Genomic DNA, 12,675 nt, shown 5'->3' on the forward strand with positions numbered 1-12,675 from the left:
CAAGTCTCCTGTCCCCATATTGGGAGAAATCGGAAGTACAGAGGCGTTGTGTGCGCTGTGTGAATATGATGTTACTGTAGTTGTAGACTAAATGTGAATGTGCATTTATTCATCCCACTCGCAAAAAAAAAAAAAAAAATAGATTTAGTATTCATCAAAATGAATTAAAACAGTGAAATGCAAACTCAGAATATGAGCAAACCTGCAATAATTAAATATGTTAAATAACACAAGTGTATCTAATCCCATTTTATTAACCAATGTCTTTGCTGCTGACCTTTGATGATCCAGTTCAACCATACTAATAAGCAAAAATAACTTTAGATAAACTAACAATTGTGCTTCATTGTTTTTTTTTTTTTTGTTTGTTTTTATTGCTGAAGAGTGTACTTTTCCTTCAGCCTGAGGTTAATTCATTACACTTTTTGGTGTGAAAGGGCTTTTACATTTGCTATAAACAGAATTTATTATATTATAAAAAAATCAAGCCCTGCTCATTTTTAAAAAGTAACGTGAAAGTAACGCAAAAGTAACTTTCCCCAACATTGCCTAGATTATCAACTACATTTGCCAGAATGCATTATACAACAGAGCATAATGCACTTGGAATGGAAAAACACAATGCACTCAATTTGATATCACATTTCAGTATGCTAAATGACTTGAAAGTAATTCAATATTTGATCAGATCAGCCAAGAGTTTTACTCAAAATTAAAATAAAATGCAAAAGAATTTGTCATGTGACAAGCACAGCAATGCTTGACAATGCAGCATAATGCTAAAATCTGTACTATTTGGAAGAAAAGTATGCAATAATTCAGCATTTACTCCACAGTATGCTAGTATTCCATAGGCATTATTCCACCATAAATGTTTTAAGCAGTAGTATGCCACATTATCACCTGACCTCATTGCGTTTGTCACATTACATTTTTAATTCAAGCAAGTGACATATTCTTGGAAATAAAATTATTTTGCATTTTTAATACAGTGTTGCGTAAAAATGTCAAGTTGACCAAAATGCATTGTGAAGTACAGTGTTCCATGTAAGTAAGGATATTTCCATATGGACTACTTATATAATGCATTTCATGTAAGAATGTATAGGGTGGAAATGACATGAGGGTGAGTAAATGCCCAAATTTTAATTTTGTGATGAACTGCTTCTCTAACTGTTTTTGAATGAAAAATTTTCATACTCTATTTTCCTGTCCTAAATTAGTAATTTAACCCGGCTAACACATTTGTCACTTCCCATTGTTGGATGAGGACATCGTGTTCTTTAGTTTTAGGTTTTATCTAACATGTCTAATGTTTATGTTGTTCTTCCGTAATTGAAAATGACACTGGAATTTGTTGTAATAAATGTAAACAAATGAATACATTTGTGTTTTGGCTTTGAAAGAAGTCCTTATTCCTCTTAATCGTTTGCCGTCTTTGTTTTTTCTCCTTTCCAGAACAAGACCAAAAGTTCAGTACAACGGATATGCAGGTCACGAGAACACTAATGGACAAGCTTCATTTGAGAATCCCATGTATGATACAAACATGAAGCCAACAGAGGCAAAGGCTGTGAGGTTTGATACGACCCTCAATACAGTCTGCACAGTAGTATAGCCTTTATTATCAGCTCTGGACCGACCGGCCTCATGGGTAAGCAGCGGAGCAGTGGGTACCAGACGCCAATACTCCTTTACGACTGACTGCACTTTGCTACAGATGCGACTTACTTTTATCACAAGCTTAAAATGGACAAAATAAAACTGATGACTATGTTTTTTACAGAAAAAAACAAAACAAAAAAAAAGCCCCAACAACAACAAAACCCCAGAAAAAAAAAAAAAACATCAAAGAAAAAAGATTTTTCAAAGAAAGAAGCTCACTTGACGCATGTTCGGCCAGAACTAAGGTCAACATTCATTCTGGGATCTGTACCGTACGTGGCACTTAAAGGATGAAGGTTTTTTTTGCTTTTATCTTTTTTTATGTATTCCCCCTTAAAAGACTTCCTGGGAAAGATGCTGAAGTGTCTTTGAACGCCACAAAGTTGTTGACACTATGTATTTTCTTCAGTGAAGACAAACCACAAAACAAGAAAGCAACTGGACTACTGTGGCTTAGCACACTTAATAGATCTCCACCTAGAAGGTGACAAAACGCTACAAGCTCAAAGGAGAGACGCTCACCTCCGGGTGGAGGACGGAACTCAACCGCTGCGTTGAAAAGGAGAATAAACTTTATCGCACAAATTTTGCACTAGTATGAAATGGATATGAAATCAATGTATTGGAAGAAACAAAAAATTATATACAGGGTTTTATTGACCATATGTATATAAACATAAACCCACATCCATAGAGAGCATGATGTCATGCTACGGCTATCAAGAGAGACTGAATTTATTTTTGAAATGAGGTTCTGTTTATGTTTACAAGGTGATAAGGACACAATTGAAACTTACGATCATCATTTTTGATTGCTTTTTAATGCATTCATCGTACACCACGTCACGCACATGTTGTACTGTTCCTTCGTGGGGTGTCGGATCACTCGCTTGGACTAGCGTATGCTGACAAATTACATTTCATTTTTACGTTTGAAATCATAATAGCTTTACTCACCAATTTGCCGTATCACCAATTTGCTTTCATTACATATCAAATATACCTCTTGTGCAGAACATGACTGTATGTTGATGGCGCAGATTTTGAGTTCATTCATCAGCTCTGTGTGGATGCCTATACAAGATTTATCTGAGCCCACAAGTTGATGCTTTTTTTATTATTATTATTATTTTTCCATTCCTCCTTTTTCCGAACCAGTGTGCATCTCCCGTGCCCATTAGAGACACAAAATCAGCGGGGTTAAGATCAAACTTACTCTCAAAGAAACACTGCCTTATTAGATTCAGAAGCATGACCGGGCCACACCGGTTCCCAATGACCCATATCATTAGTACATTAACCTAGATGAAGTGCGTAGGGCTGCTGGGGTGCATATTCACTGTGATTTAAATGTCATGACCACGCTGATTCCAGTGCATGTGCTAAACCTGTAAGTGCTCCCATTTTTCCACGTGAACAACGTGATGCCTGATGTTTTCTCAATGCTGTGTTACCATATGCACTTGCACGCTACACATCGAGCATAAAATGTGCACAATGACATTGTTGTAGGCTTGCTGTCGGATATCATATCATTTCCACGTTGATTGTATTTTCAGTCAAAACCACGTTTTGTTTCCAAATGCGTTTGGATGTGTTCCGTTGAGTCATGCTCTCCGATCGAACCATTTCGGCCCGTTGGCAGTAAAAGGGCGGTGTGGGTTTTCTCACACTGCGGATGATCCACGTCTTGCCTTTTCTCAGGCTTGCTGCAATAATGTTTCTTTGTTCAGTTGCGTTTTGTACAGTTTTGTTTCCTCACGACTGTAAAATAGTTTTGCGACTGTCGAGCTGTAAAACTGCATTCAGACCAACAATCGTGCTACTCACCATTGTCATTCGATCATGTGCTGCTGACTTGAAGTAGGTGCAAAAGATGTTTTTGTACAGAAATATATTTTTTATGCAGAATTTGTAAAATTATTAAATATGCTGTACTTTTTTGATTAATGTAGGTAAAATTGTTAAAATAAATGTTTTTACTGTATAAAAATGTAAATTAATTGTTTATCTACCCATAAGTATATATCTATGGTTTCAAATTTTCCAACAAATGTCAATATATACGAGCTTTTATGAAATATTCAGCTCGTATGTGTTCTTTGACGTGAGCAAAATCATGAACCCTAGAGAACTGTACTGCAGATTGTTAAATGACAAATATTTTGAAAAGTATTATTTGAGATAAATATTAAACTTTTTCTAAAAGTGCTCTTTCTGTTTTTCTTCTGTGAATTTCTTGACGTATACTGTATCTGACTGGAATTCACTAGCATGGTATGCTTGTAAGTAGGGGATTTAAATATTTTGCATTCTATACAAAATGTAATGCAGTGGTTCTCAAACCTGTCCTGCACATTTTGTATGTCTCCCTCATCTATCACACCTGGTTGAACTCATCAGCTCATTAGTGGAGACTGCAATTAGTGGAGACTGCAAGATCTGAAATGGGTGTGTCAGATAAAAAATGTGCAGTGCTGGGGGTACTCCATGGAGAGGTTTGAAAACCACTGATGTAATGCCTCATGAAATCAGAATTTTAAAAATATATAGGCATGAATTCAGGTAAATTGTGACACATTTAGCCATTAATATATCCCTGAAATCACCCTACTGATAGTGAATAAAAAAAAATACAGAGAAAATACTAGCTACTGTATATATAAGCTCAAAATAAAATACACTGCTGAGTAGTGACCCAGGGCCTCATTTATAAAATGTTGCGCAGAAACCTTCCTAAAATTGATCTTACGATCATTTCTCGAATATGCGTACATGTGATTCATAAAATGAATGTACGTACAGAAAATGCACGTACGCGCCTCTTTCAGATGTGAAATTTATGAATCGCAAATTATCTTGAACTTGCGCGCAAATGAATGGTTTCAGTTCTCTGCCTTGCAAACGACTCCTAATTAATGTCATTAACATGTAAAAGATTCCTGTCATCATCCAAATTATTTAATTTAGAACAGCGAGCTGCAAGAACAGCTTACATTTCCAAAAACCTTTTTTGTTGTTGTTGTTTTTTTTCTCTACTGTACAAACTGTATTTTCTATCCCCTTAACCTAACCCTACCACTAAACCACTGCTCACACAAAGCTTTTTAGATTAAAAAAAAAAAAAAAAAACTTTGTTCTGTATGATTTATAAGCTTGTTTCCTCATGGGGACCACACAAGGTCAACATTTTCTGGTAGTACTATCCTTGTGGGTACATTTGGTCCCCAGAATGTAGTGAATACCAGTGCACACACACACACACACACACACACACATTCTGGTAGAGGAAGAGGGTTAAAGCTGAAGCAGAGTGAAAAATAAAAGTTATGGAATTATTTGATATTCTACGAATCTAAAGCCTGCAGGAAACATCAGTTCCCTTTCAGTCGGTCACTCCGAGTCACGTCGGATGACCGACGAATTGGGATCTCGCCAGAGAGACCAATCCACTTCGAGTGGACATTGGCATGCGATCATTGCATCCAGCTGCCGCTGATCACAGCGTGAGTATAAGAGGCAGCAGGTGCACCGCATTAATTCATCCTTTCGCTTCGGAGCCGAGCGGTAGTGGTGAAGCTACAGCTCCCCTTCCACAGAGAGTGTTCTGCAAGTGAGTGCGGGCGTTACGGCGCAGCAGTGGTGGTCACGTCGGGCGGGAGAGAAAGTTCGTCTTCTGCTGACAGCCACACTAGGAGTGTGCGGTGGCCAGCTCCCCTGCGTGCTTCAGCACTAAAAGAGCATTTCTCTGAAAGAGCAATTTCTCTAAAAGAGTAACACGGGTGATCGCGTCTTTTTAAAGATGTCTTATCACCCGTGCGTTTCTGGGTGTGGTCGTTTCCTGGCGCCTCAGGACGGTCACGATCGCTGCCTCGCGTGTCTGGGCATTCAGCACGCTGAGGAAGCTTTTGTGGATGGTTCATGTTCTTCTTGTGGGGACATGACCATCTCGGAGTTGCATAATAGACTCCATAACAGATGTCAAACATGGCAGAGTCCCTCTGCCTCTGCCACGATCCAGCGTTCGTTCCTGGGGCGGCGCTGTATCTGGTGGAGTCAGAGGTGATCTGAGGGTGACAGTGAGGGCTTCCCCAAGAGGAGTTACTCACCCCTCAAGCACTCTGCAGCCGGTGGAGCTGCCGGTGGAGCTGCCGAAGGAGCGCGCTGGGCCCTCTGCTGGACAGAGTGCACCACGCGTTTCCTTCGGTGTCCCCTCTGATGACCAGATGTCGATCGCTGCATCGGAGGGCGAGCCCTCTCTCTCCGGGGATGACGACCCGGCTGCGTTGCCCCCTTCGGGTGTGGTAGCGTTGTCCGAGCCAGACCCAGAGATGACGGCTATGCTTTCCCGGGCCGCCGAGAATGTCTGGCTCATGTGGAATCCTCCACTGCGGCTGGATGAGTGGTTTCTCCGGTGCCATTCTTTCCGGAAGTGCATGAGGAGCTTACAAGATCGTGGAAGGCACCTTTCACTGCCCAAAACAAATCGTGGAGCCGGTCACAGGCAGGACGCCCAGCCCGTCCAGGCCCCCGCCAAACCTGGCGGCAAGTGCAAGTGCAAGAGGCCCTGAGACGGGCGACCCAGGGATGGAGGAGACTGCTCGTCGGGAGATGTTGACCGCACCACTTCCTCCCCTGGAGGAGGGCCGGGTGGAGAATCTTTTGTTTCGTTTTGTTTTTGTTCTGCCGCTGGCCCAGCAGCCAGCGATACCCAAAACATCAATAAAAGAGCAGTTTCCTCAATCTCTGGGTCTCAAGAGAAGGAGAGTGGTGAATCGTGCATCACGGGATCAATTCCCTCCTCCTCTCTCGCCAGCAGGCAGCAGTGGGTTGCCCAAGAGCACCCCTCCTGCCCATTCGTGGAACCAGGTAAGGGCGGTAGCACTCGAGTCCCCGCTTCAAGTCGTCACACGCCGGGCTGTCACAAGCCGGGTTCCTGTGTTTCCTCCCTCACAAGGAGGAATCAGGTGAGTGTTACACTGCACACCCAGACCCCGCCCCCCGCCATCACAGGCCAGGCCATCACAGGCTCCGGGCCGGTGTTCCAGGCCTGTGTTCCACCTTGCTGCCCCACCACAGGTACGTCAGTGGCCCCGTTGGTCCCGCTGGTACGGTCTCTCGGAGCCTGGCTAGCGCTCCCCAGTCCGTCTCGGTGGCTCCTGCGGACCATCAGACTCGGCTGCGCGATTCAGTTCACCCGGTGTCCCCCCAAGTTCAGGGGCATGCGGTTCACTTCAGTCAAGGCCGTCGATGCCCCTGTCTTGCGTGCGGAAATTGCAGTCCTGCTGGCGAAGGACGCGATAGAGCCGGTCCCTCCAGCCGATATGAGGTCGGGGTTTTACAGCCCTTACTTCATTGTGCCCAAGAAAAGCGGTGTGTTACGACCGATCTTGGATCTGCGAGTTTTGAACCGTGCACTTCACAAGATGCCGTTCAAAATGTTGACGCAGAAACGCGTTTTTGAGTGCGTCTGTCCCCTAGATTGGTGTGCAGCGATCGACTTGAAGGACGCGTACTTTCATGTCTCGATTCTCCCGCGACACAGGCCATTCCTGCGATTCGCGTTTGAGGGTCGGGCATATCAGTACAAGGTCCTGCCCTTGAGGCTGTCCCTTTCGCCTCGTGTCTTCATCAAAGTCACAGAAAGTCACCCCTTGTTCCCCTGAGAGAATGGGGTGTGCGCATCCTCAACTACCTCGACGACTGGCTCATACTTGCACAATCTCAAGAGCAGTTGTGCGCACACAGGGACCTGGTGCTCAGGCACCTCAGCCAGTTGGGTCTTCGGGTCAACTGGGAAAAGAGCAAACTCGTGCCAACACAGAGGATCTCTTTTCTCGGCATGGAGTTGGATTCGGTCAACCAGACAGCACTCCTCACCCAGGAACGTGCTCAGTCGGTGCTGCACTGCCTCAAGACTTTATCAGGCAGGACGGCGGTCCCACAGAAACTGGGAAGCCACGTACAACAGGCACGCAGTGTCAGGGACGGGTCCCCAACTGCGTTGGCATATCAATTGCCTCGAGTTGCTGGCAGTACGCATTGCCTTGAGCCGCCTCAGAGGGCACCTTCGGGGCAAGGATGTTCTGGTCCGTACGGACAACACTGCGACCGTTGCGTATATCAACCAGCAAGGCGGTTTACGCTCCCGTCGCATGTCGCAACTCGCCCGCCACCTCCTCCTCTGGAGTCAGAAGCATCTGAGGTCCCTTCGTGTCATCCACATCCCAGGAGTGTTCAATCAGGCGGCCGACGAGCTGTCTCGAGCAGCACTCCCTGGGGAGTGGAGACTCCATCCCCAGGCGGTCCAGCTGATTTGGAGTCGGTTCGGAGCTGCTCAGGTAGACCTGTTTGCATCTCCAGGAACCACCCACTGCCAGTGGTTCTACTCCCTGTCCAAGGCAACGCTCGGCACGGATGCACTGGCACACAGCTAGCCCCAGGGCCTGCGCAAATATGCGTTCCCCCCAGTGAGCCTGCTAGCACAGACACTGTGCAAGATCAGGGAGGTCTTGTTAGTGGCTCCATATTGGCCCAACAGGACCTGGTTCCCAGAACTCATGCTCCTCGCGACAGCCCCTCCCTGGCCGATTCCTCTGAGGAAGGATCTGCTTTCTCAGAGATGGGGCACTCACGTCCAGACTTGTGGAAACTCCATGTGTGGTCCCTGGACGGGATGCGGAGGTTCTAGATGATCTGCCCCAGGAGGTAGCTCTCACTATCGCTTCAGCATGAGCACCGTCCACAAGATGGGCCTATGCGCTGAAGTGTAACCTGTTTGTCGAATGGTGTTCCTCACCGTGAGGACCCCCGGAGATGTTCGATCAGAGCCGTGCTTTCCTTTTTGTCCCCCTCCACCCTTAAGGTTTATGTTGCTGCTATTTCCGCTCACCACGACCCCGTAGAGGGGAGGTCGGTGGGGAAGCACGATCTGGTTGTCAGGTTTCAACTGCGTTGGCCTCGATCAAGAGGGTGAGGGACCTGCAGGCATTTTCGGTCGACGAATCGTGCCTTGAGTTTGGGCCAGCTGACTCCAGTGCAACACTGAGGCCCCGGCCCGGCTATGTGCCCAAGGTTCCTACCACTCCCTTCAGGGACCAGGTAGTGAACCTGCAAGCGCTGCCCCTGGAGGAGGCAGACCCAGCCCTAGCTTTGCTCTGTCCTGTACGTGCACTGCGACAGTACGTGGATAGAACTCAGAGCTTCAGGACCTCAGAACAGCTCTTTGTCTGTTACGGAGGACAGCAGAAGGGGAAGGTGTGCCCTGCCCGCTCAGGTTGCGTGCTCACTCCACTAGGGGTGTCGCATCGTCCTGGGTGCTGGCTCGTGGTGCCTCGCTAGCAGACATCTGTAGAGCTGCGGGTTGGGCGACTCCTAACACATTCGCTAGGTTTTAAAGCCTACGTGTCGAACCGGTTTCCTCCTGTGTTCTCACCTCAAACGGGTAGTGGCACTGAGAGGCCCAGCTCAGAGTCGGCTTGCAGCGTTCTTACGCCTAATTCTCCAGAGAGTTCCTTAACCAGGCTAACCCCGTCGAGTCCTCCAGCACTCCGGCGTCCGGACGTGGCGGAGCGTCCAGCGCCAGGCCTTTCAGCCAATGAATTCTTGAAATCTGATGTGAGGCTAGTGCCCATATGAGAGACCCTGCCGGGATTCCATATGTGTACTCCACGGTATGCTTATTAGAGCCGTATTTCCCGTGGCAGACCACGTTCTGCCATCTCTAATGGTGCAGCCTAAGCCATCTCAGAGACTTCCATGTGCAATAGGGCCCTACGGGGTTACTTCACATGTCTAAATGCCACTTAAGCCCCCTCTGGGAGGAGATGACTCCGCAGTGTGCCTCTTCCAAACGGAAGGGCACGCTTCCCAGTGTTATCCAAGTCCTACTGTCTGGGTTGCTCAAGGGACAACAGTAGTTGACCTTCTCTGTGTAGAGCCCGGTCCTATCGTCTGCCTTATAGGAAGGATCAGGAGGCCTACACAGGGCACTGGAAGGGGCAGCTCCTGTGGCGCTTTGGTAGGGATCCCAATTCGTCGGTCATCTGACGTGACTCGGAGTGACCAACTGAAAGGGAACGTCTCGGTTACGTATGTAACCCTCGTTCCCTGAAGGAGGGAACGGAGACGTCACGTCCCATCGCCACAGTCGCTGTATCACCGCTGAGCGGCCGGGTCACTGGCTCGGCTCCTCAGCGAAAGCATAAATTAATGCGGTGCACCTGCTGCCTCTTATACTCACGCTGTGATCAGCGGCAGCTGGATGCAATGATCGCATGCCAATGTCCATTGGCTCGTTTAGTTACACTCTGGCGAGATCCCAATTCGTCGGTCATCCGACGTGACGTCTCCGTTCCCTCCTTCAGGGAACGAGGGTTACATACGTAACCGAGACGTTTCTTAGTTCTGATACACCTTTGTGAAAAGGAGTTGCTGATACTTAATGTATCAGTTAAGAAGACTAATACTTGCACGTCTTGCCTGTTTGAAAGCGATTCCTGATGCAATTTGTTGAGGCTCTGGTTGATCTCTGTTTTGGTTTTGTTGATGAGAGAGAACCTTTAAAATTCCTATAACACTAAAAAGTTATATAGTGTAAATGAATATTCAGGAAATAAAAATTGGATTAACACAAACAGGATTAATACAAAGGCAAAACAATATAAAAGAAAATTTTAAGAAGGGAAGATTGGGTACATTTTTATACATTTCTCAGAAAGTTATATATTGAATGTATAGGATTAAAAGGGTTTATTTGTCTGTTTAAAAGCAAGAATGAAACTCTCTGTAAATTCCTTTGGATTGTTAAACAGTCTTATCTTGCTGATGTGTCTTTTGCAGCCATGGTAATGTAGGGTTTAATATGTAAATAATTAAATTTAGCTCAAAGGGAATCATTTATGATTTTATAGGGAATTTGAACAGAATCACTGTCTTGCGGCTGATCACTGAGTCGGCCAGCGATTCACTGAACGAGCCGTATAACATTAATTCTGCACTGGATATTAAAATCCAAAATATAGTGAAAACACTATTAGTAAGCACAGTAACAAGATCGGCAGATTAAGACATTAACTTGTAAGCACAAAACACAAGATACTTCTCTTTTCAATATAAATAAGACTTTATTTATATAAACCTAAGACATAAACTAATCTAACACATGAACACAAGCATTCACACATTCACACGTTGCAGAAAGAGAGAAAATGAGTACAGGATGAGTTTAAGAGAATGAAAATGTGAAATCCCAAGTTTACAGCAATATGGGCTATTGCATAGACCTGAACAACCATCAATCACTTATTTAAACTGAGTTTCTCAGTGAGGCTAAAATTTATATTAAATGCACCAGCTCAGTTAGAATCTGGGAGGTTACTTGCTTGCGTTACCTTTGTGTTACAGGGATTCCCTTTTGTCGTCGTCGTTGTTGCAGGAAAAGGGGTTTCCCAAGTGCTGATTGGCTGGAAGTTCAGTAGTCGTTGAAGTGATGTCTTGGGCGTTGGCTGAGGATGCGGAGTTGGTCTGGTTGAAGTTTTGAGATGGTCACAGGCTCGAGTTGAACTCTGAGACAAGGCGTGGCGGCAAAACCTAAACTGAGAACACGAAACTCGCAACGGAAAATAAACTAAAATAAAAGAAAGAAAGGGTGTAACGAGACTAGGTGGTTTTTCTTCTCATCGTGGTGTTAAGTAGCAACTGGCCTGTAGGCCAGAGCATGCTCAAAGAGCGCTAAAAAGCAGCGTCAAAATGCGGTGGCGAGAAGACAGAAGAGAGAAGGGCGAGAAGGGAGAAGGTTTGATGGTGTCCTGAGTTTTTAAACTCGGCTTTTGGACACATCCCATCTGGTGTCTTGACCAATTAGATAGGCTATTATCTTAGCTAGGGTTGTTCCTTCCATCATAAATCAGCATGTTATCAGTCACATGGTCCGAATTTTACACACTTTTGCAAAGTATACTTTTGGATGTGATTTCTATAACCAGAATATGATACATTTGACAAAGAATCAATTGGAAGAAATGTTTCAAGCTAGAATTGTCATACATACCAAACATGAATAAACCTTAAAGTCATACAATAGTTATTAAAAAGACATACATAATATGTGCTTAAAACATGATAGTCTAATGTGTGGTTACATACATAATATAGTGTTATGCCTAGCAATGTCCTTTTGGATGATTTTATGTGCATATGAAAAAGAAAGTCTCTGTGTAGTTCTATGTAGGACATAGGGACATGTTCGGTGAAGACCAGAGAGAGGTTAAAAGGTCTCCTAAAGAATTTCAGTCTCAGTCTTTGTCTTGTGGGGAAAAAGTAAATCTAAGGAAGCTCGTGATTTCCAGCGTGGAACGCATGTGATGGCTATCTCTTTGACCATCAGTCTTGATTACTTGTCCCAAATTTGACGATCTCCTTCCGGCATTGTACTTATCAATAAGTATTCTTTTGTCTTAAAGGTCCCATGGCATGAAAATTTCACTTTATGAGGTTTCTTAACATTAATATGAGTTCCCCTAGCCTGCCTATGGTCCCCCAGTGGCTAGAAATGGCGATAGGTGTAAACAATGAACAAATGAACACCAAAGTATTTTTTTAGTTCCTTCATCCGACTCTATGGCTAGCAGTAGCTACATGATAATAACTGTAACAGCATACATAAACAAACCAACTAAAGTACCGTATCCAGACACAATATTTTAAACTAACCATTCGGATACGTCCTGCTGTAGCCGCTGAGTTGCAATTTCTTCATCCGGTGCTTCTCCATCCGGATCAGATTCTGGGTCAAACTGAAAAGCTTGAATGACTGCGTGTCTATGAGCCATTGCGATACATCCATTGTCAACATTAGCGCATGGTAGCGCAAGCTTGTTAAGGCCACAGCTCCACCTTGCCCCGCCTCTCTCGTCCTTAAAGCTACAGACACAGGAATGGCACGTCCTAAGGAAAGCTCATTGTGGGACTGGCTCATAGTGGCTGAAATTCTGCACCAAGGCTGAATTT

The 12,675-nt window shown here is 44.9% G+C and overlaps 1 protein-coding gene across 1 annotated transcript in view; it reads left to right on the forward strand.

Moving 5' to 3' along the window:
- LOC131552435 (CUB and sushi domain-containing protein 1-like) overlaps positions 1-3,843 on the forward strand; it is a 165,714-nt gene extending 161,871 nt beyond the window's left edge. The window contains exon 58 of the mRNA XM_058796222.1: positions 1,459-3,843. Within this exon, the coding sequence (XP_058652205.1) occupies positions 1,459-1,618 (160 nt within the window). The 3' untranslated portion in view covers positions 1,619-3,843. The remainder of the gene's footprint in view (positions 1-1,458) is intronic.
- Positions 3,844-12,675: the final 8,832 nt, after the last annotated feature.

The sequence above is a fragment of the Onychostoma macrolepis genome, chromosome 13 (genome assembly GCF_012432095.1).
Source record: "Onychostoma macrolepis isolate SWU-2019 chromosome 13, ASM1243209v1, whole genome shotgun sequence".
Taxonomy (NCBI): domain Eukaryota; kingdom Metazoa; phylum Chordata; class Actinopteri; order Cypriniformes; family Cyprinidae; genus Onychostoma; species Onychostoma macrolepis.